The 23,062-nt window shown below is 43.1% G+C and overlaps 1 protein-coding gene across 1 annotated transcript; it reads right to left on the minus strand.

Moving 5' to 3' along the window:
- Positions 1–3,143: 3,143 nt before the first annotated feature.
- On the minus strand, positions 3,144–7,244 carry LOC115369787 (inner ear-specific collagen-like). Its single transcript, XM_030066454.1, has 4 exons — positions 6,998–7,244; positions 6,013–6,093; positions 5,399–5,479; positions 3,144–4,057 (listed from the first exon to the last, which is right to left on the minus strand). Exons 1-4 carry the CDS (start codon positions 7,242–7,244, stop codon positions 3,144–3,146), a joined length of 1,323 nt encoding a protein of 440 aa, XP_029922314.1.
- Positions 7,245–23,062: the final 15,818 nt, after the last annotated feature.

Consider the following 23,062-nt stretch of genomic DNA (forward strand, 5'->3'; position numbering starts at 1 on the left):
TTATCGGACAGGTTTTTGGTTTATGGGAGTTTTGGCTTTAAAAAAAAAAAATCAAAAAAAGGTAAAGGAGTCAGTGATCAACCAGTCAGTGATTGATTTATTAGTCAATAACCTCCCAAAATGAGTTCGTTATAGTTTTCATAGTCAATTCATTTTTTAACCATCCCAAACATTGTCTGATTCACTAAGATCAGTCGGTTTTCCTTTCCTCCGTTCATCTTTATCAAATTAATACTTTGTTTTTTGTTTTGTTTTTGGCGGCCGGTCAGACTGAGGAAGACTAAACTTTGCTCACGTCTCATCTCATCACTTTATACACAAAATGATTAAAGTTAACTGAAAGGAAGACTCAGTGAGTTACTTGACAATGAAAATAATCATTAGCTGTTGTCGTCATTAAGCAGTAATGATTCAGTATCAGTGCATCAGACTGAGGACGTTCACACATGCACCGGTGGTTTATGTCCCGGGCAGGTTTTGCTGCAGGTTTGAACCCTCAGCAGGACGGCAGATTAGAAACTGCAGCTGCCGACAGGACAGAGGCTTTTACCACGAGCACAAACATAATGTGTGTGATCTGTCGGGGCACGAGATTTAAGAAGAGCCGCCGCCTCCAAGTTTTATATGGAAGAAAAACCTCCTGCATGCTGTCAGAGACCCCCTTTCTCTTTTCCTTTTTCCTTTTGTTGTGTTGCTGAATGCAGAACAAACCGTAAGCAGCTCCCAGGTGTGATGAAGGCTGAATGACTCACACAGACCAGGAGCGTTTCTCAAAATTTGTATTTATTTAATTTTTAAATAATGAAGATGTGCTACCGAGAGACAGAGAGAGCAGGACACACAAACTAAAAAAAAAAGAAAAATAAAGTCGGTTTTTCAGAGACGGCCATATTAGCTCCACAGTTCGGCCTCGTTGCTGTTGCTATGGCAACCAGTGACTTCCTCTCTCTCTCTCTCATCCTCGTTCCCATGGCGATGTGAGGACACTGTTCCATGTTTACAGCAGCACTCGGCCTAACCGTGTTGGTTTCTGGCTCAGATACATTCATCGTGAAACAGAGAACCAGTTCATACAGGAGAACCTCCCTCCTCCTCCTCCTCCTCCTCCTCCTCCTCGTCACATCACTTGTTTCTCCTCAGATCAGCCACACACACACACACACACACACACACACACACACACATGAAATTGTCCCGCTCAGCTTTCACACCTTCACCAGTTGAGGCTGCGTTCTTTCCCCTCGTGAGATTCTCACGGCTGTTCTGGGGATTCGAACCGGCGACCTTCCCGATACGTGACAGGACCAGTTCACGACAAATCAATAATGAAAAAAAAAGTGAATTATCTGGTTATCTTTGTGCACTTCCTCTGCAAACAAAACAGGTGAGGTCGCATTGAATTTTCACCGAGGCTGGCAGGTGAACCCACAGCTGTTTTCATTTTCTTAATTTTGGTCACTTGTGATTACCTGGCGTACTTGTTGAGGTGTTGGCATGAACACTGGACAGAGCTTGTCACGCACTTGGTAAATTGACTGCTGGCCCAAAAAAAAAAAAAAAAGACAGACTGGTCCTTTATAAGTGCGCTAAGGCCATGATCTCAGCTCTGAACAGCTCAATGAAAACAGCGAGGTGTCTGTGATCACCCCACAGGGCGGGGTCCCAACAAAACATTTCTCTTTGTTCCCCTGAGCGTGAATGGAGCAGAGATGTTTTTGGGAAAGCCAGCCCCGGTGTGACAAAGCAGATCTGAGGCGAGGCCGTGGATCCCCTTACACCGATGATGGTGATCTGTGTCAGGGGATTATCGGGTGTCTCGCTCGCCGTGAAAACCGGTGGAAAGTGTGGAAGCTGCACACAAAGTCACACACAAAGAGAGAGATGGGACCGGGTTAAAGCATTCACACCTACTGGCAGACACACACACCCACACAATGACTTGCAAGAATCACTGCAAACACAACGCCCAGACGTCTGTAAGGTAATCGCTGCTGCGGCACACCTGAGCAGGATGTTGTTACTGCAGAGGGAGGGAGCGTTCCCCCAAACAACCGGCCCTCTATCTGAGAGAAAAGAGAAGACCTCTTGCAGTTTCACTGAAATAAGAATTCTATACGATAATGATTTGAATGTGATTATGCTGAATGCAAATACATGAATGAATGAACGGCATGAAGAAATACAAAGGCAAAAAGAACACACAAAAAAAAAAATACACACACTGAAACACTGAAAGAGAAAGCAAGAGTCAGAAATATCAGCTACAGGTCCGACATACAATACGCTGCAGAGTTATACTTCAGGCACAGCAGGAACAGCACTGACCACGGAGTCAAAATATAAACATTTTACCTGCAGACACTAATTCTGTAATCAAACTGGTTGCTACAGTTGAAATTCATCCTAGTTTAAAGGGACATTGGCACTTCTGTCTCGGCTGAGAAGGGACTTCTGGAGGCTAATCTAGGGGCTGCGTTTGTTGGCGCCGTGATGGATCGCCACGGGAATTATGACAAACCTTACCGGGAGGATCAGCTGCAGCTGGGAACTGAGACACCAAAACTAATTTATCATCTGATCAGAGGGACGTTTGCTCCACACGACACCGCGATACACACCTTTCAGCAGCCGACAACGCCCCCTACAGCGCACGGCCACATGAAAACACCATGCCGGCGTTTTCAGATGTACACATTTTGGAGAGCGTTTTGTTTTTTTTGTTTTTTTTTAAAGCTCTGTTTTCATGGACGGGAAACACTGCCTTCCTGTTGATGGAGGGCTAAAACACATTCAGCTGGTTTAAAGTGGACGTGGCCTCAGTGGTAACATGCTCTACTCGCCATCTGAGGCCAATTATTCATCAGGGACCGCGACTTTCCTTGTCTTTGGGGTAATTCATTAATGTACGTAATCCACCAGTGGCACAATCTGGTAACTGGTTTTGTAATTTAGTCATCAGGGGAAAATATTTACTGGTGGCTTGGGCTGATTTAACATCTAATTGTTGCTGGGTGTGATTTATTCATTAAGGACAGCATTTGTTGGAGGCCAATGATAACTGATTAGACCCTGAATGTTTCTAAGGTAATTTGTGCACAGCATCTATTGGTGGCATGCAGTAATTTATTCATCAGCGAGGCCGTTTACGGGCTAGTTGGGGGGGCGGGGGTGGTTTTATTCCAGCTGTATCCCCCTGTAGGTTCTGGACTTATACGCTCCCTCAACATGATCATGTCACATCTGTCTGGGTGCAGCAGGAACCCAGAGAAGGTGCTGCTGCTCTCTGACAAAGCTGACATGCCATTAGTGGTCTCATCCTTCACCTGCAACCAGACCCGGTCGCCCCTGGCCAGGTGGAGGACGAGCTGGTGCGAGGTGGTGCCTAGCTCTTGTATGTTGGTAGTTCTCACCACCGGGAAGAAATTATGGAAGAGTCCGACTTTCAGGATCCGACGGTAGACGGAGAGGTGGTAGCTGAAGACGTAGGTGCCGTTGATGGGCGCGGTGTACAAGCCGGACGAGGTGTTGAAATGGCCCTGCACGTTGTTGAAGACACGCGAGAAAATCACGGGCGTGTTGGGCGGGGGGAAGTTTTCTGTCAGCCCCACAGAGAAGGACGACTGGATGGCAGGCATGCAGGGACCAGGTAGACCCCGCTGCCCCATGAGCCCCATGTCACCCTTCTCCCCCTGTGAGCCTTTATCCCCGACAGAGCCCTGATCCCCCTGGTCTCCCTGGTCTCCCTTATCTCCCTTCGGTCCTTGGCTCCCTGGATGTCCGTCCTGACAATTACAGTCCCCTTCAATACCCTGTTCTCCTTTCTGACCCTCAGTGCCGGGGGTGCCAGGGGCCCCAGCATCACCGGTGTCACCCTTGCTGCCTTTGGACCCCTGGGTGCCACGCATTCCTTGGTCACCCCTGGGTCCTGCAGGGCCAGGGAGACCAGTTTGTCCTTTTTCCCCTTTAGAGGACTCGCAGGTATCTGGACACATGCCCTCGTCTCCTTTCATACCGGGATCCCCCGGCCGGCCCTCCAAACCGGGCTCCCCCTTGTCACCTGGAGGACAGAGGAAGCAGGTGTGAGTGAGTCTTAGTCTGCTATGAACACGGCAACACAGAGCAAAGGGAAAGTACTTTGGTTTCTGTTGGTCAGATCAGGCTGTTTTCAAACTTTGAGTTATTTAGCACTTTTCATACAAAAATGCAGCTCAAAGTGCTTCATACCAAACATAAAAAATGCTCATAGGGCTTTACAAAACACAAAACAAAACAAGAGCCTTTAGAGATAGAGGAAGTATTTAAACATGCAAAGTCATTTATGCATTATTTCCATGAAATGGTGGAATAATCATACATTTGGCCACTTTTGGCGTCACTGATCGCACAGACGGGCAAAATTACCACACAAATACAGTCATTATTTCTATATCTGGCAAGTCAGCGGCTTGCGTTCGTTTTCCACGTCACCTCTCTTCAGGAGAAGGAGGAACGTGAAAACGGCGCTGCTGCTGCAAATTTGACACCGACCAGCTGCGCTCTCAGAGAGTAAAGCCTGTACCTGCACCTTCAAGGGTCCCGCGGCTCGTCCTGGGGCAGGACCCCCCACGGCTTTGACATTAGGAACTTATGTCTCCTGATATTGTGGCTTAACATTTAGAGGAAAGGTGTACATATGTACCTTTCACTGCTGGAACATATGTGGACCTTTATGGCTCTGAAAAATGTTCAGATAATTACCTTGATGTCCAGTAATTAGTCCTATAGGGGGACATTTATGTAGACTATACCTTTGGGGGGCAATTATTTCAGCACTTAGCAACAAAAAATAGGTTTTGTCTCCCAAAATCCACCAAACATAACTGGGAACTGTGTAATAGCACATAATGTACTGACTGTCAGATACATTTTAAAACAAAACACAAGGTATTTAAATGTCAGTTTGCGGAAACAGCCGACCGACACACTCTCTGCCGGCTGCCAGGAAACACTGAATATTTCCCGTCTCTGCCATGTCTCTGTTTGTTTAAAAATGTGGGATCAAAGTCACGCATGAGGAGCTCGGAGGGCAACATGACGCCGCCACTAACATCCACGTCCGATTGGCTCGACCGTCAAGATTCAGCAGAAAACACAAAACATTTTTCATATATAATGTGTGTGTGTTTGGTTTGAATTGCAGGCGTGAATAGCGAATAGCTATATATGTATGTATATCTGTCTGTCTATATATATATATATATATATATATATATATATATGTACAGTATATGTGTGTGTGTGTGTGTGTGTGTGTATATATTTTTTTTTTTTTTTGGAGTGGAGAGGGCCGTCACTGTGAGTTATTCTGATTGGCTGAAGGTGTTAATGCTAATGCTAATGCTAATGTTTTGTGGCTCACCTTTGAAGCCTCTGTCTCCTTTGGGGCCCATGGATCCCTCGGGGCCCCTGGCACCTTTCTCACCCTCGTCGCCTTTCTGCCCTGAGGGCCAAGCACAGCAACACAGTCAGAGGTAACACACACACACACACACACACACACACACACACACAGTCACCTTTTAAAAAAACATCTTCACTGAGGATGAACAACCAAATTAACTGTCAAAGACCAAAACTACGACACTTTCTCTATCATCTCTATTCCCGTGATTTGAGTTTTACACACACGACAGTTTCAAGCCTTGTTTTTCTTTTTATTTCAGCTCATGAAAATCTTATTTCACCTCTAGTTTTTATTAATGATAATAAGCTCAGAGTGGAGCCCAGGAAGAGGAGTTGCTGCCTTGGTAGTGTCTCATGGGAACCCAAACAAACAAACAAATAAATGAATGAATAAATAAGTCAAATTTGAAGTTATTGGTATGACACATACAAACTGTGTTAGGTAGAAATTGTCTCTGGCATTTCCCTTCTCAGTTCATCTTGTATCTTTAATAAAGTCTCTTATATTCTTACATTATGTTTCTTATATCTGGCTGTGATGGAAACACAGCAACAGGTGAAGCTGCTCACCTTTGATGCCCGGTCTGCCCGTGAAGCCTGGGGGGCCCCTGGGCCCCGTCGGGCCCCGGCCGCCCGGGGTACCTGGAGGACCTGGGGGGGAGAGGAGGGGCTGCTGTGACTCGGTTCAGAGAAAAACAATGTGATTCTGGGCTTTTCTGGCACATTGAAAACTTTAAGATCGTAAAAAAAAAGAAAGACAGATGACTCCAGGACAAGGACAAGGAGCAGAACCAAGCAGAACTGTTAAATTCCAAGATTCAGGACAACATTTGGCCAGTCATCCCTCTCAGTGCAAAGTACACACCTATGGAATACCTCACCATCAGAAATTAAATCCCAAACAGAACTAAAGAGGTTTAGTGTGAAAGTTAAACATTGGCTCAAGCAGCAGCAGAAATGTGAATGTTAATTCCCTACTAAGCCATTATCAAAACAATAGCACTTTCCTAATGTTTAATGTCAAATTCAACTCGTGTTTTTATCTGTAACTGACAACTGCAACTGTGTTTATTTATCTATTGTATTATTCACTGTATTTGTATCATTTAATTTTTTTTTCAGTATATCTCATTGTATTCTAAAAGCCTGACCAGGGACAAAGAATGCAAATTAGCTGAAGCTAGACGTCTTATATACATCACATTTTCCCTTTTTTGTGGCAATGTTGTATGTATCGCCCCTGTCAAATAAACATTAAAATAAAATAAATAAAAATAAATTCAGATTGTTTTTTCCCCTCAGATTATCATTCCAGATTATCATCTCAGATTATCTGTGATACATGTGTCTGCATGTGTGATGATGATGATGATGATGAGAAGTAACGACGTGTACTGCAGCCTGGATGAGGTGTGTGGGTGCCTGTGGGCGGTACCACAGGTGTGTGGGTTCCTGTGGGCGGTACCACAGGTGTGTGGGTTCCTGTGGGCGGTACCACAGGTGTGTGGGTTCCTGTGGGCGGTACCACAGGTGTGTGGGTTCCTGTGGGCGGTACCTGGCAGGCCCCGGTCTCCTGGGTCTCCTTTGGGCCCCTGGGATCCTTTGCAGTAGCTGCAGGCGCAGAACCAGGGCATGTGCTCGGGCGGGACGGGTTCCGGGCTCTCCAGCAGCATGTGGCAGAACCGCTCCATGTCGGGCGTGAGCGAGTCATTGGGGGGGCCGGGGTGGGTGGTGACGTTGGTCATCGCCATGACAACAGTGAGCGAAGCCATCCCCAGCAGGAAGTGAATAAGACCCTGCATCGTCTGCAAAGAGCCAGAGAAAAAACATTTTCCCAGTTTTTTTCTTCCAAACTTGGGACGTTATAATCTAAGCATTTTCAGGGTTTTTTCTAATAAATTTTTGAGTTTTTTTCTGACAAATCATCGAACAAACTGCTGAGGTTCCACTGCCTCCTGACCGAGGAACACCTGAGGAGACGACGCAGAGAGAAACTCCAGAGGGACGTCTGGTTTTATGACAGACTGTCTTACAGTCACACTGAAATTGACCATTTTCATTTCAAGAATACTACAAAAAAAATATTTAATATTTTTAAAATTCATTTTTAATATAAATTTTTAAATTTTTTAAGAATTATTTTTTGTAGAGACATAAAAAGAAAGTGAACAGTGCACTTTACGCACCGCCGAGGGTTCAGCTGACAACCCTCAAGTCTAAATACAGAAATCCAAATGATATGGTGAAAAATGAATTTCCAACATGATCCCAAGATGTTAAAGGAAGAAGCTGTTCAACATTAAAATACTAAAAAATACAATCCTACAATTATAAAAAAAATAAATATTCTGAAAGGTGCTTTATAATGCACTTCTACAAATAACAACAATTCTACTATTATTAATATAATTATGACAGATCCTTACAGATGCAGATACATTTTGATCATCAAACACACATGAAACACACATCCTGCATATCTGCTTTACATGCACACTTTTCTTTTGTTTTGATTTATAAAAAATGTTGGTAATATCTCACACAGAATCATTCTATTTTGCTATGTGTGTGTATATATATACATATATGTATATATATATATATATATATATATACAGAGAGAGAGAGAGAATGGGTGCATGATGTGAGTCCAAAGAGAACCATATAGACTCAACCAGTTTATGGGCTCATAAACATTCATATTTTAATTTTTCCCGTCTCTCCTGTGGGCGGCGTCGGGCTCAGGGAGCTCTGCTGCTCCTGAGCGCCGCGTCTCAAAGTCAAGACGAAACATCTGACAGTTTTCAGTTCAAACATACCTTTTTCTTTAAATTTAGAGACATTAGAAAAAGGTGAGAGGCGTGCTGTGTGCGCTGCTGAGCGTTCAGGTGAAAACATGTGAAATATATATATATATAACAATTATAAATTATGAATATAATTTTCTTTTTCTTTTTTCCTTTTTTTCTAATTGTCTGTTTTTTGTGCTAATTTTCTATTATTTTAACCATTATAAATATAGTTTTTGTTTAGTTTAAAAAAAAAATTACAAAAAAACTCTGTCTTTGTAATTATTTTTTATTTTCTGCATTTTTGTGCTTATTTTCTGATAGCCATTTTTAATTTTGTCTTCCCTCCGTCCCGTCTCACTCACCGAAGCAGCTGCTCTCATCTCGTCCTCTTCCTCTTCTTCTCCTTCTGCTCCTTCTGTTTCTTCTTCTTCTTCTTTTTCTTCTTCTTCTTCTTCTTCTGTCCCTGCAGATTCTGCTGGAGGTCAGCTGCTGTCAGCTCAAAGTGCAGCTGCTAATAAACACCTGGACTCCGCCCATTTGCTGCCCCGCCCACTGCACTGTCATGTACAGGTGTGTGTGTGTGTGTGTGTGTGTGTGTGTGTGTGTGTGTGTGTCCTGACAGGTATCTAGGCCTCGCTGATGTCCTGGCTGTGATGCATAACGTGACCTCGTTGCAGTGACACACACCTGTTACCTGTTACACCTCTGATAATTATCACTAACAAAGCAAAAAAAAAAAAAAAAAACTGTCACTTTCAGGGAAAAGTAACGGGACAAAAGAGGAAGGAACTACCACAAAATTAAAATTACACAAAGTCTGATGTTTAACTTTTTTCTTTTTTTAAATGACATGACATTGACATGATCTGTGAGGATAAACTGACAGAGGTCAGAGGTCAGAGGTCGTGTCGGCGTGGCGTCAGGCTGTAGAACCACAGAGAACCTGACAGCCTGCTGAGGTTCCACCGCCTCCTGACTGAGGAACAGCTGAAACTCCAGAGGAACGTCGGCTCAGATTTGGTTGTTTGCTGTCATATCGTTCAGGACCAGAGCTCAGTTTGGTGTCTAACACAAGGTTCAGATGGTTCCCAAGTGCAGAACAGAACTCTCTCTCTCTCCCTCTCTCTCTCTCTCTCTCTCACACACACACACACACACACACACACACACACTGGAACAAAAACTAAAAAAGAAGAATGGAACGAGGAACTGGCCTTTTGAACGGCTTTCAAAAAGGAGCAGAGACGTAAGAGCCTGTTCCCGGCAAAAAGCCAAAATTGCCATCACTGTTAGAACCGGCTGCCCCACCGTGACGCACGGAACCACACCGAGCTGCGGGGAACGCCGAGCTGCGGGGAACATCGAGCTGTTATGTAAAAATAAAATAAAAACTAAGAAATCCGCTCCATCAGCCCGACATCACAGGGTGAGCAGTTAGAAAACACACGTGTCCTTGTGTTCTTGTGCTCTTGTGTTCTTGAGTCCTTGTGTCCTTGTGTTCTTGTGCTCTTGTGTTCTTGAGTCCTTGTGTTCTTGTGTCCTTGTGTCCTTGTGTTCTTCTGTTCTTGTGTCCTTGTGTCCTTGTGTCCTTGTATTCTTGTGTCCTTGTGTCCTTCTGTTCTTGTGTCCTTGTGCTCTTGTGTCCTTGTGTTCTTGTGTTTTTGTGTCCTTGTGCTCTTGTGTCCTTGTGTTCTTGTGTTTTTGTGTCCTTGTGCTCTTGTGTTCTTGTGTTCTTGAGTCCTTGTGTCCTTGTGTTCTTCTGTTCTTGTGTCCTTGTGTCCTTGTATTCTTGTGTCCTTGTGTTCTTCTGTTCTTCTGTCCTTCTGTTCGTCTGTCCTTGTGTCCTTGTATTCTTGTGTCCTTGTGTCCTTCTGTTCTTGTGTCCTTGTGTTCTTGTGCCCTTGTGTCCTTGTGTTCTTGTGAAGTGTCATCAGTCCTGTTCCAATTCAAAGTTCCCATCTGACCAAGTTTGGTCCAAATCCCTGGATGTGTTCTTGCTCCGCCCCTTTTAGCGAGGATACATCGGTCGGTGACTTGTGTGGACTCGGAGCAGCCAGGTATCCCAGCATGCATTTAGCACCAACCAGCGGCGATGGCGGCAGCACCGGAGGAGAGAACTCAGAACTGTAAAACTGATAAATGAGCCCATGAAGAAGAGAACGAGGCAGAGCTGTAGTCATTATTATAATATCAATAGTACCTAGTCATTTATTTAAATTAAATTAGCTGAATTAAATGGAATTTATTGACGAACACGGAGGAGGCAGAGCAGTGTTTATATCATTTTTCTGTTTTATTATAAACACTACAGGAGATCTGGTGATATTAAATGCAGAACGACCGTCCGTCCTCCAAGTCTGTCCTCTGAGTCGACCTCAACAAGTCTCAGCTTCAAACGTTTGAAAGTCCCAACTTGGTATGTAGAAACGCCCGATGACTCCCAAAACTTGTTTACAGACCTGGAACTGAGTTTTAGATTCAAGCAGACCGACGTTAACGGGCCGACATCAGACCAGCGAATCCACTCAGGAGGATAAATCGCCCTGTAATATCTCTGCAACGCACACATTCACACGGCTGCTGTAATATTTCTGTGGTAACTTTATCGTGTCTGGAGTCAGAAAGAATGTGTTTAACTGACCAGGCAGTTTAAAGAGTCACAGCAACTGAGTTCACTGGTACTGAGAACACACACACACACACACACACACCAAAGCAACAAGCTGCTGCAGCTGCTTCCTTTATTCTTCATGAACGACCAGATGAGTTTGGAAAGTGGCAGGTAGGCGGCCGAGCGGTGATGAAACTTTAAATCAGGGGCGTCTAAACATGAGCTTTGGTGGAGTTTTTGGTTGGAGTGAAAACCTGCAGCCTCTCGGCCTCCATGGGACACGTTTGGACGCCCCTGCTTTGAATCCATCAGTGCTGGAGCTCCAGGTTAGAGTTCTCAAATTCTGCCTGAACCCGACCCTACCTGACATGTTCGGGTAGGGTCGGGCCTAAAATGTATGTGAATTGGTCGGGTAGAGTAGGGCTTCAGGTTCTGGTTCTGTAGTGAAGCTGCCTTTCGCCAACTATTATGTCCGTTCTCTCACTGCTACTAGAATTTGAGCCACCGGCGCTGCTAAATAATGATGAATTTGGCGATTTTTTTTTTCCCTCTCCTTTCTTTTTTTTCGGGCTTTATCGGGCCTAAAGTTCGGCTAATTAATAGGGTAGGGTAGGGCCTCGGGCTGACCCAGTATGGCCTGGGTAGGGTAGGGTCTTAATTTTCAGGCCCGATGAGAACTCTACTCCAGGTCAGTCCTCGTCAGGTGGAGCCTGGCGTCCGGGCTGAACGCGGTGCGGCTCCAGAGGGGGGCGGGGCGTGAACGGGCCGCGGCCCCGATGAGACGAGCCGGGACGCGGCCGGGTTTCTTCCCACTGAAAAGACATTGTTCGTTTGTACGGTGACCTGAATAGCACTTCACAGGCCAGGCTGATAATACCAGGTGTGTAACTGTAATCCCTCCCTGTGTGGAGGATCCAGCTGGGCTGATTGAAGGCTGTCACCGGATCCGGCTGAAGGGAACACACTATAGGTGGGACATTATTAGCGCCGTGTCCTGGGAATTAGGATGGGAGCTTTCATTTAGGTCAGCCGGTGTGAGCTCCTCTCTGCGTTGTTGTGATCCTGCAGAGCACCTGAACGGGGTTACATCGACACCCGGGGCCAAGATCGATCCATTTTTCATTTGGATTCAACCTGGGTGTCATCTGAAACTTAAAATCTGCTTTTGTAAGAGTCCCGGCCAGGAGAGCAGCAAACAGGGAGGACTGAGATACAAGGTTTTGTTTTAAAACCAAGACGACTCACTGTACATGTTCATGTACATCTTTGGAACTACACATCACTAATAATAACAATAACAACAACAATAATAATAATAACAATAATAATTATTATTATTATTATATTGGCAACGGCGGAGCATATGGATGCAGCAGCCGGTAGCTCTCTCCACATAATAATAATATGTCCTCATTTTGTCCAGTCAGACCACATCTCCCTGCTTCTCCTGCCTGCCTACATCCAGCTGAGGGTCAAACCAGCTGTAAAAACAGTTAAAGTGTGGACAGGTGAAGCTGCAGCGGCTCTACAGGACTGTTTTGAATGCACAGACTGGCAGATGTTCAGGGATGCTGCTACCCAGGAGAACCATATTGACCTTGAAGACTACACATCATCAGTGACATCATACATCAGCAAATGTGCTGATGATGTGAGAAATGCCATGTTTAATAAATCAATCAAGAGGGAACCACATTTTAATTTCGTTATTCAGCCTGTTGTATAACGACCAATAAACTTCCTTGTATCCTTGTAATAATAATAATGGTTGGTGTATTTTCATTGACACCTATTTTTATTTTTAGTGTCACCTGTCGCTCAGCAGCAGCTGCTCTGCTCTGTGCTCCGCCAGGTTCCCAGGATCCATCAGAACCTGCTAGAACCTGATTAAACTTCTCTCGCCTGGTAGAACCTGGTGGAACCTCTCTCGCCTGTTAGAACCTAGTAGAACATCTCTCGCCTGGTAGAACCTGGTGGAACCTGGTGGAACCTCTCTCGCCTGGTAGAACCTGGTAGAACCTGGTAGAACCTGGTAGAACCTCTCACCTGGTAGAACCTGGTGGAACCTCTCTCGCCTGGTATAACATGGTAGAACCTGGTGGAACCTCTCACACCTGTTAGAACCTCTCACTTGGTAGAACCTGGTAGAAGCTGGTGGAACCTCTCTCACCTGGTAGAACCTGGTGGAACCTGGTGGAACCTCTCTCACCTGGTAGAACCTGGTGGAACCTCTCACCTGGTGGAACCTGGTGGAACCTCTCTCACCTGGTAGAACCTGGTGGAACCTGGTGGAACCTCTCTCACCTGGTAGAACCTGGTGGAACCTCTCACCTGGTGGAACCTCTCTCACCTGGTAGAACCTGGTGGAACCTCTCACCTGGTGGAACCTGGTGGAACCTGGTGGAACCTCTCACCTGGTGGAACCTGGTGGAACCTCTCACCTGGTGGAACCTGGTGGAACCTCTCTCACCTGGTGGAACCTGGTGGAACCTCTCTGTGGGACCCTGCAGCCTCAGGACTTTGCCTGCCTGGTGAGCTCAGAGCTCTGAGACTCGGTGAGATCCGGCCTGATCTGCTGTCCCGGGTCGGGGCTCGTGGCGGGTCGCCTCCCAAAATCTGCTGTGATGTGGAGGGACGTCCTGGTGAGGAAACGGTGAAATAACAATAAGGAACACAGAGAGAGAGAGAGAGAGAGAGAGAGAGAGAGAGAGAGAGAGAGAGAGAGAGAGAGCTGTCAGGCGCTGAAGCGATGGTGAAGAACTGCTTCCTGTCCTTGGCTCAACAAACTCTTTCCTAACCTTGACCAAGTAGCTAACGAAAGCTAAGCTAACGAAAGCTAAGCTAACGAAAGCGATCATCTGATTGGAAAAGACAGACTGGCGATAGCAGTGGGGGAGGGGGCGGGGCTTCCTGACATCATCCGCCTCGGCACGACTGAAACCGCCGACGCTCCTCGTGACGTCAGCAACAACAGCGCCAACGCCGTGTGTGGGAAAAGCTAACGGCTACGGTTAGCAAACTTAAACTTAATGCAACATTTGCGAACTGAAATTGTGTGTGTGTGTGTGTGTGTGTGTGTGAGTGTGTGTGTGTGTGTGTGTGTGTGTGTGTGTGTGTGTGTGTTGTGAAAATGATGAGGATGATGAAGATGATGATGAAGATGATTTAATTAAGAGGATGATGATATCATTGTGATGACATTTCTATGAGTGATGAAGACGACTGTTATGCCTTCAGTGATGATGAGGATGATGAAGATGTCCTGTGTGTTGTGTCAGTGAAAGTAAAGCAGCTCTTCGTGTGATGTAACAAACTGACACACACACACACACACACACACAGCCACACACACACTCACACACTCACACACACACACACACACACACACACACACACACGGAGCCTGGGTGTGTGAAGGGAAGCGACCTTTAGCCAGAGGGGAAACTTTGAAGACGAGTCATCGACACCGTGCCGGAGAAAGTCTGAAATGGAGGAGCGCAGTGTGTGTGTGTGTGTGTGTGTGTGTGTATCCGTTACAGAGCCAGCAGAAGCTCTGCCAGGTGTGTTATCAGCAACATTATCTCAGTTTTTTTCATTAGTCACAAATTCTGAGATTAAAGTCGTAAAATGATGAGAAACAGATTAAAAAGTCACAGATTGAAGGTGCTGATGTGATTCCACTCAAACCAGCAGGATCTCCTTCGTCTTAAATCCCACAGGAGGAGAAAAACTGGTTTTCACTGTTTTTGTCTCGAAAATTTGTGACTTTATAATCTCAGAGTTTTCCATTTGTTTCTCATAAATTTATGACGTCTCCCTCTTCTTGTGACTTCTTTGCCAGTTTAATCTTGAAAGTTATGGATTTTTTTTTTATTCCCTGTCAGCGTCGGTTTTGGGCGGAGTCAGGTTTTACCTGGCAGGTTGCTGGTGGAAGAACATCATTCAATAACTTTATGGGAACACTTTATAATAAGAGTACAACAATTAACGTTAGTTAACGTTAGTTAATGCTGTAATGGTTAATTAACTGTTAGTTAAAGTTAGATTATTATGGCATTTATTAATTTTAATAATATCTACAATAACCCTTAAATAACATATAAATTAATACCTTAGCATGAACAGCATCAGTTCATGATTCTTAGACACATTAGTTAACGGTTAGTTACCTGTTACTTCATGTTTATTACCTGTTACTTCATGTTTATTACCTGTTACTTCATGTTTATTACAGCATTAACTAACGTTAATTGTTGGACTCTTATTGTGAAGTGTTGCCAGCTTTATTAACAGCAGCGGTCTCTGGGACAGGCGTCGTCTCCCCGCTCTCTGATGGCATTTAAGTTTTCATTTTGTGATTTTTTTCCCACATTTTTATGCATCACATTTTATTTATTCATTTTCTAATAAATGTACTTATTTTTCAAAATCTTCACAAACTCAGAAAGTCCACCATGTTGGATTTTGCATCATTTTGAATATTTTGGAAAAACATGTTTGACGTCTCCTCCTGGGCTGCAGGTCTGATTCCCTCCAGATCCTCAGTGGATCCTCAGTGGACCAGCAGGCTTGTTGATCTTATTTAGTTTTCAAGATACTGACCAGTGAACCTCAAAAGGGGCGTGGCTTAGCATGTAAACGAACAAAAGGCGACAGCCGTTGGACCAATCAGCACGGAGCTGGAACAGACCCTGAGCCTTATTTTAAATGAAACGCCCCTTTAAGTTTTCGACTTGTAGTGGTGTTTGTTGGCTGGAACCCTTGGAGCAACACTAAATTAACTTATTCTGTATAATCTGTGTGTGGCCTCTGCTTTAATGTGTGTGTGTGTGTGTGTGTGTGTGTGTGTGTAACACATGCCGATTATTAATTATTAATTTAATGCCTCAACTTTAACTTCCTCCTCGTTGCTGCTGTGACAGACGGAGCTCCAGGTGCACCTGCTCCCAGTGCAGAACCCGTTCTACACACTTCTATTTCTATGGAGCTCATTCAGTTACTGTCAAACAGACGGTTTCTAACGGAGGCTGCAGTGATCACAGTTTAAACTAAAACACTTTTACTGCACGACATTTCTGGACCAGTAAGTTTACAAACCCTATTGTGTGTGTCTGTGTGTGTGTGTGTGTGTGTGTGTGTGTGTGTGTGTGTGTGTGTGTGCGTGTGTGTGTGTGTGTGAGAATAACTTTCTCTGACCTCCTGTTTGGTTCCAGCCACACAAAAAACACAATCCAGTGGTGAAACTGGATCCTGTTAAACAAGGCCAAGTGGACGCCAACACCCCTCTAATGACCCTGTTTTAGACACACACACACACACACACACACACACACACACACACACACACACACACACTGCAGTATTGTCCATATAGTCTAATATGAGCCTGTTTGCTGAAGCTGCTGTTGCAGGTTTCTCATGATGACTTTTTATTCTTTCAGATGACACTGATTCTTTAGAATTTGGATAAATCATGTCCCACTCAGAAAAATGCTATTTCTGCTGGAAATTTACAACATTTTAATGAATAAAAAGAATCAAGGGCATAATCAGGGGGTCCTCTGCACATTTGTATGCTTCTTTTATAGGTTTATTTTTAATTTGTATTAATTTAATGATTATATGTTGGCCCATGGCCTACAAAACCAGTTGTCCTCACACTGTAAAAAATCTGAAGTTGAGAAAACTTAAAAATGTAAGGCAACCAGCTGCACAGCCTTTTTGAGTTTCTTCAACTTCTGGGGTTGTAAAGTTTAAACAACTTAAATTTGTGAGTTTAGACTGCTTGTTTACTCAAATTGTTATGTCAAGTTGAAAAAACTCAAAATTACTATTGTGATGTACTAACATACATAGGTTAACTTTACTTAAATTCTTAAGTTTAGCCAACTTGAAGTTGTTTGTTCAGTAAAATTATAATTACAAGTACACTGGACTGTATATGTCTTGTTGAGCTAACTTTTATTTAAACTCAAGATTTGCAGTTAATGCAACTTGGGTGCCCAGAAGTTCAGTAAACTCAAAAAGGATGTGCAGCTGGTTGCCTTACATTTTTAAGTTAGCTTAATTTACTTACATAAACAGGTTTACACAAAAAAGCATGCTTTTAAGTTGGGATAACTACAACAAAACTGACTGCTGTATATGAGCATTCTGCCTTAAGTCTGAAAGCTGCTGCTGGACCCTTCTCAGTAACAGACAAGAACACTCAAGAACACATAACTCTTTTTAATAACAATGAAAAACATTTGCTGTGACTGACTCAATAATTTTACTTTATTTATTTATTTATTTATTTTTAAAGTGCTTTGTCAATAATTGTACAAGTACCTCTTTCTTTTGTGCACAATGATTTAAAATATTCTATCTCTTTAGGGGAAAAAAAAAACATGACAAACCAGCACCAAAACTCACAAATTATAACAACTTCATTCATGTAACAACATTTTCTTTTAAAGGTTAAACATTACAGTCACAGAGATTTACTATATTTAGCAGATGTGCAAAGGTCTTTGAAATCACACAGTTCACAGAAAAAAGTGATATGCTCTTTAGGTTTAGAGGCCTGTTTGTGTGCTCTAGTGAGATGGGACTTCAGTGCACCAGATGTCTTGAAAGTGCAGACGCAGTCTGTGCACAGGCACGGCAGTGGCCAGAATCGCCCCTTGGCAATGTCGAAGTCTGTAATGCTTGAAGAGGACGTCTCGATCAGGGCGAGAAAACTTGCACTCCTTACCCTGCATTCAACTCCTAAAAATAGATCAAAACAACAAAATAGTTAAAACTGTACTCAAAAAAGGGTACATGACAAATTCAAATACATAGAATGTATTGTGATCAATATTCATTCAATCACAGATTGCATCCCTGCAAAAATTACCCTTTTTACTCTATTTTGGGGGAAAACTACATCAAAATAACTTACTCACTGTGTTTCCTGCCTGCGGCACGCATGATAGCTAGAGGGGAGAGGAGAGCCGCACCAGAGCCGTGCGACACACGTAGGCAGTGTGGCCACTGCAACCCGGTGTATGGGTCATCAGTTTACACCGGTTTTCCCCAGAGACTAAGGTCAAAGCCCGGGGAAGTCGCCCCCTGCAGCTAGCTGGCTGGTGGCAGTTCTGCGGACCGTTGCGCTCCGACATACAGAGCTAGCAAACAAATGGATAGTTTCTGATTCACTGAATACGTCATGTAGCACGTCTTCGATTTTAAAAGGAACCCCGGCTATGATGACTTGTAGGCCTTAATAAACCACGATTGTTCTCTTATACTTGAATATGTTCTTAGAAACAGATAAAATATGGCCATTGCTTTAAAAATCCACATTGTTTAGTACATATTTTACCTACGGAGGCAGCCATTATTTTACCTGCGCAATGCACCCTGGGGGCAGTGACGTAAAAAGGTTGCACTAGGGAGAAGAGCACCAGTGGAACAGGTAGAGGAATCTGTATTTTCTGTATTTTTATATTTGACTGTGTTTTCAATAATGAAAATACAGTCAAATAAAAAAAGTACTGGCTATGTTTGGTCTGCTTGGCTATTATGACCCTGACACACACGCGATTTCGGCCGTCGTACGTGGTCGGCGGTAGCTTTTGCGCCTATTATTACTATTATTATTATTACACATGTTGAATCGGCTGCTCGTCGGGGTTTTTCTTTTTCACGTATCCATTTTCCCCCCCGCAATTATCTGCCTCCTCATAAAACCGCCACCGCCAATATCTCACTCTGAACTCAGCTCAAAACTTGAGAGCCCTGCTACCTGTTGGTGACCCGGTTCCGATTTGGTAGGCTAGCGCTCTGCCGGTCCTGGAGGCTGACGAGGGCAGCCCATAACACGTCTCGGTTGATGCAAACTGCATCAAAGTTCCCGTGTGCTGTGATGCACAGCATATCTACAACAATGATCAAACCCGTAAGCATCTTGTCAGTGCGTTTTACTGTTATATCCCCATAATGTTGGCTGTAATGCATGACTGCGATGGATGTTATTCTGAAATAATTTATATTGGAATACGGCTAATCATACATCGATAGCTGGATCTATATGCTTACGTTGAACAGCTGCTGACAAAAATTGGAGCTCTCGACAACACACACTCTCTCTCTCGGTTGTCATGGTGACGCAGTTGTTGTACAGACGCCATCGATTTCGCCCCACTCTCGCCTCATCAGGTACGGTTTTTGCTACGGGCAGTGTGGGCAACCGACCAGGGCGCAATCTACTTGGGGGCGCACGAGAAAAAAAAATCGCCAGTTTTCTAGACTACCGTAGTGACCCGCACATGCCGCGGCACCGGGGCACCGTCAGGCGGCATCAGGCGGCACCATCACCACCGGCCGGTACCGCGCCCACCCGGTCAGGTCTGCCGGATCTGACAGGTGAGCGGCCTGATGCCGACTGACGGTGCCGCGGGGGCGGGGGGTAGGAGTAGTAAACATTTCGTTTGGGTTCAAACTGAAAAGGCTGGACAGATGACATGTTTGTTGCTGTAAAGTCACAAAAACGGGCCCAGTGGAATAAGCGGACAACCATTTGACGTCACTACCCAGAATGCAGTGCGACGTCAACAACAATGGCGACCTACGAGTGAAATTATAATTTCAAATTTTATAAAAACGAAGACATTTGGAATGTTTTCCGTATCACATTAATATGACAGATACCAACATTAATCTCATAAAGCCTACATGTCATCATAGTCGGGGTTCCTTTTAACTGACAGGAAACTACAGAGAAGCTGTAACGTTAGCTGTTACAAAAGTAAATATAGTTGACAACACTCACCTTATTCATGCATATTCATGCCGAAAACATAAAACCTCTCTGTTCTTCGTCTTTTATTCCATCTGTGGCACCATCTCCTTGGAAATCTAAAATGTGGCGTGAACAAGTGGGAGTGGGAGGCAGGTTATAGTTGTTTTGTTTTGTTTTGTTTTCTTCTTCTTCTTCTTCTTCTTCTTCTTCTTCTTCTTCTTCTTCCGGGAAGTATTTGTCTTCTTCTTCTGTTGAGTTTTATGGCGGAAGTACATACAGTACAGGCCAAAAGTTTGGACACACCTTCTCATTCAATGCGTTTTCTTCATTGTCATGACTATTTACATTGTAGATTCTAACTGAAGGAATCAAAACTATGAATGAACACATGTGGAGTTATGTACTTAACAAAAAAAGGTGAAATAACTGAAACCATGTTTTATATTCTAGTTTCTTCAAAATAGCCACCCTTTGCTCTGATTACTGCTTTGCACACTCTTGGCATTCTCTCCATGAGCTTCAAGAGGTAGTCACCTGACTTCTGCACAACACAACTGATGGTCCCAACCCCATTGATAAAGCAAGAAATTCCACTAATTAACCCTGATAAGGCACACCTGTGAAGTGAAAACCATTTCAGGTGACTACCTCTTGAAGCTCATGGAGAGAAGGCCAAGAGTGTGCAAAGCAGTAATCAGAGCAAAGGGTGGCTATTTTGAAGAAACTAGAATATAAAACATGTTTTCAGTTATTTCACCTTTTTTTGTTAAGTACATAACTCCACATGTGTTCATTCATAGTTTTGATGCTTTCAGTTAGAATCTACAATGTAAATAGTCATGAAAATAAAGAAAACGCATTGAATGAGAAGGTGTGTCCAAACTTTTGGCCTGTAGCCTACTGTATGTAAATACATATTTTTGTAATTTTTTAAATCATTATTATTAAAACACACAAAACATACAGAGACAATCGCCAGGGGGTGACATACTTTCAAGGACAAATTTTCAGAATATCATATTACATAAATATATTAAAAAGAGCAAATAAATGAAAAATTTTAAAGGCTTTCATATTCGTGGAGTGGCTAATGGTCCTGATATATGCAAATGAGATGGTTTTGGTTAGTGTGACGACATTTGTGAATATGCCATTTAGCAATGAAATAAGACAACAGACAAGTCTCAGGTTATTGCACATTAGGGAGGAGAAACGACAAATAATTATAAATGAAAGAAAAAATGTATTAAATTAAAAATATATATATACAAATACAAGTCGCACAAGTGATTTTTCTCAACTAATTTATTGAGTAAACTTGTTTTTTTGTGTTAGCTAAGCATCTTGACCAAATGGTCGTTCATTCCACTTAAAAAATGGGTTAGAATTACAGTTCATAAGTTGGAGTTTTTATAGTGCTGTATAACTCACAAACAATAGTTGTCTGAACTAAACTATTCACATTGACAGTACTATTTTTGAGAAACATTGTGTAAATTTGTTTTTTCAAGTTAGCTCAGCAAATTGCCCAAGTGGTTGTTCACTTGACTTAAAAAAACAGGTTAGGATAACAAATCATAAGTTGGCGTTTTTACAGTGCAGATATTCGTCACCACCGTCAGATATTTATTTAAAAAATAATAATAAAAAAACTACAAGGTCAATTACATTCCTGAGGATTCCTTTTCAAACCTTCAGCTCTACTGCATGCTTCAAGACCGCTCAGGCTCCTGGAAGTTTGCTATTTTCTCTTAAATCTCTTCATATTTTTGGACACTGCTACTGTCACAACCATAACATGTCAACACCGTCACTTCTGTATAAAAAATATTAGATTAGATTATGGAATAAATGTATACTTTTTAAGAAGAGGTCTGATGCAGGTAGCAACAGGGCGAAAACAAGCTGGCTAATGTGAACAACTCATGCTGATCATGTGAAAGAGCAGGTTTTTGTCTCCACCGTCAGACGTCACCACCGTCAGGTTTTCTGTGTGACGGTGATGACTGAAGTCTGAAAAATGCTTATAACAGAGCTCAGGATTGTTATTTTTTGTACCAAATAGTTAAATAAAGTTGTTAAGCAAGAAGCCATTGACTTGAGTGGTATAAATTTTGGAAATGTATGTTGTAATGAGGCCACTGTCACCACCGTCAGATTAGTGTCACCACCGTCAGAGGCAGTTATATTGGTTTTAAATGAATATGCTTACAATATGTTTCTTTGGTGCTGTTGAGTTATTAAAGTAATAGTCTCTTTTAAAACAAAAATATGTTTTTCAAATTTAAAAAAAAACATTACGGTGACGGTGTTGACAAAAACAAAGTAGCCTAATAACTGGAAAAACCTATTTTATGAAAAAAATGCAAAATGAGGAGGTTGCACCGGTACATTGCTGAACAGCCAAGACCTTGGCCTATAATGATATACCTTCAGATTATGTAATTTAACTTTTCACTTTTTTTTTTCAAAATTAAAACCTGTTTTATCCAAATTCCCAAGAATCAGTGATGAAACACGTTCTGCAGAACGTTGATTTACTTTGGAAAAGACAGAAAATTTCTCACTGAAGAATAAAAACATCTAATAGCATTTACCTCAGCAGCGTTCCTTTTCTGAGTGTTTATGAAAGTGAAGTGTGTTTGTGCTGTAGAAGCTCTTATTCAGTTATTTTTGACAGTTACTGGTTATTTTACGTTTTTATTCCTTATTACACGCAATTTATTAAGAGTACCTTCAAAGGAATATTTCAGCGTTTTTGTTCAAAATCCCCTTTTCCCCGACTTCCCCAGACTGAGACCAGATTCCCCCTCTGGACGTCCAGCAGTTCTGTTCCAATGGGGAACATTTCCTGTTAGCTTAGCATAAAGACTTGAAGTCTATGGGAGTCGTTAGCCTGGCTCCATCAAAGTGAAAAAATAAACCTCTGAGATTTTAAAGTCACAAATTTATAAAAAACAAAACAAAACAAAACAAAACAAAAAAAAAAACAAATTCTGAGCTTAAAGTCATAAATTTACTAGAAAAAACTCACAAACTGATAAGGGAAAAACATTTAAAATTCGCAGATTATAAAGTCACAAATTTATGAGAAAACCCAGTGAAAACCAGTTTGTTCTCCTCCTGTGGGATCCAGTCTGAAGGAAATCCTGCTGGTCTGAGTCCAGAACCCCAACCTCCTCCTCAGCATGTGGACTCTGAAGAGACGTTGCTGTGACTTGGGCCGATTCAGAAGAAAACAATCTGCTGATTCTGGGCTCAGATCAGCAGGATCTCCTTGTTCCTGAATCCCATGTCAGAGTAGAATCTGCTGAGGGGATCAGCTGCAGGCCTGAGACACGGCCAGCAGGGGGCAGCACAGGTGGAGCCCCCTCACTCTGTAATTTTCTGATCTCCCTACAGTGGCCCTAACATGCCATCATACAGTTGGATCTGAGTGAGACCTCTTAG

This window comes from Myripristis murdjan, chromosome 13 (assembly GCF_902150065.1).
Source record: "Myripristis murdjan chromosome 13, fMyrMur1.1, whole genome shotgun sequence".
In the NCBI taxonomy this organism is placed as follows: Eukaryota; Metazoa; Chordata; class Actinopteri; order Holocentriformes; family Holocentridae; genus Myripristis; species Myripristis murdjan.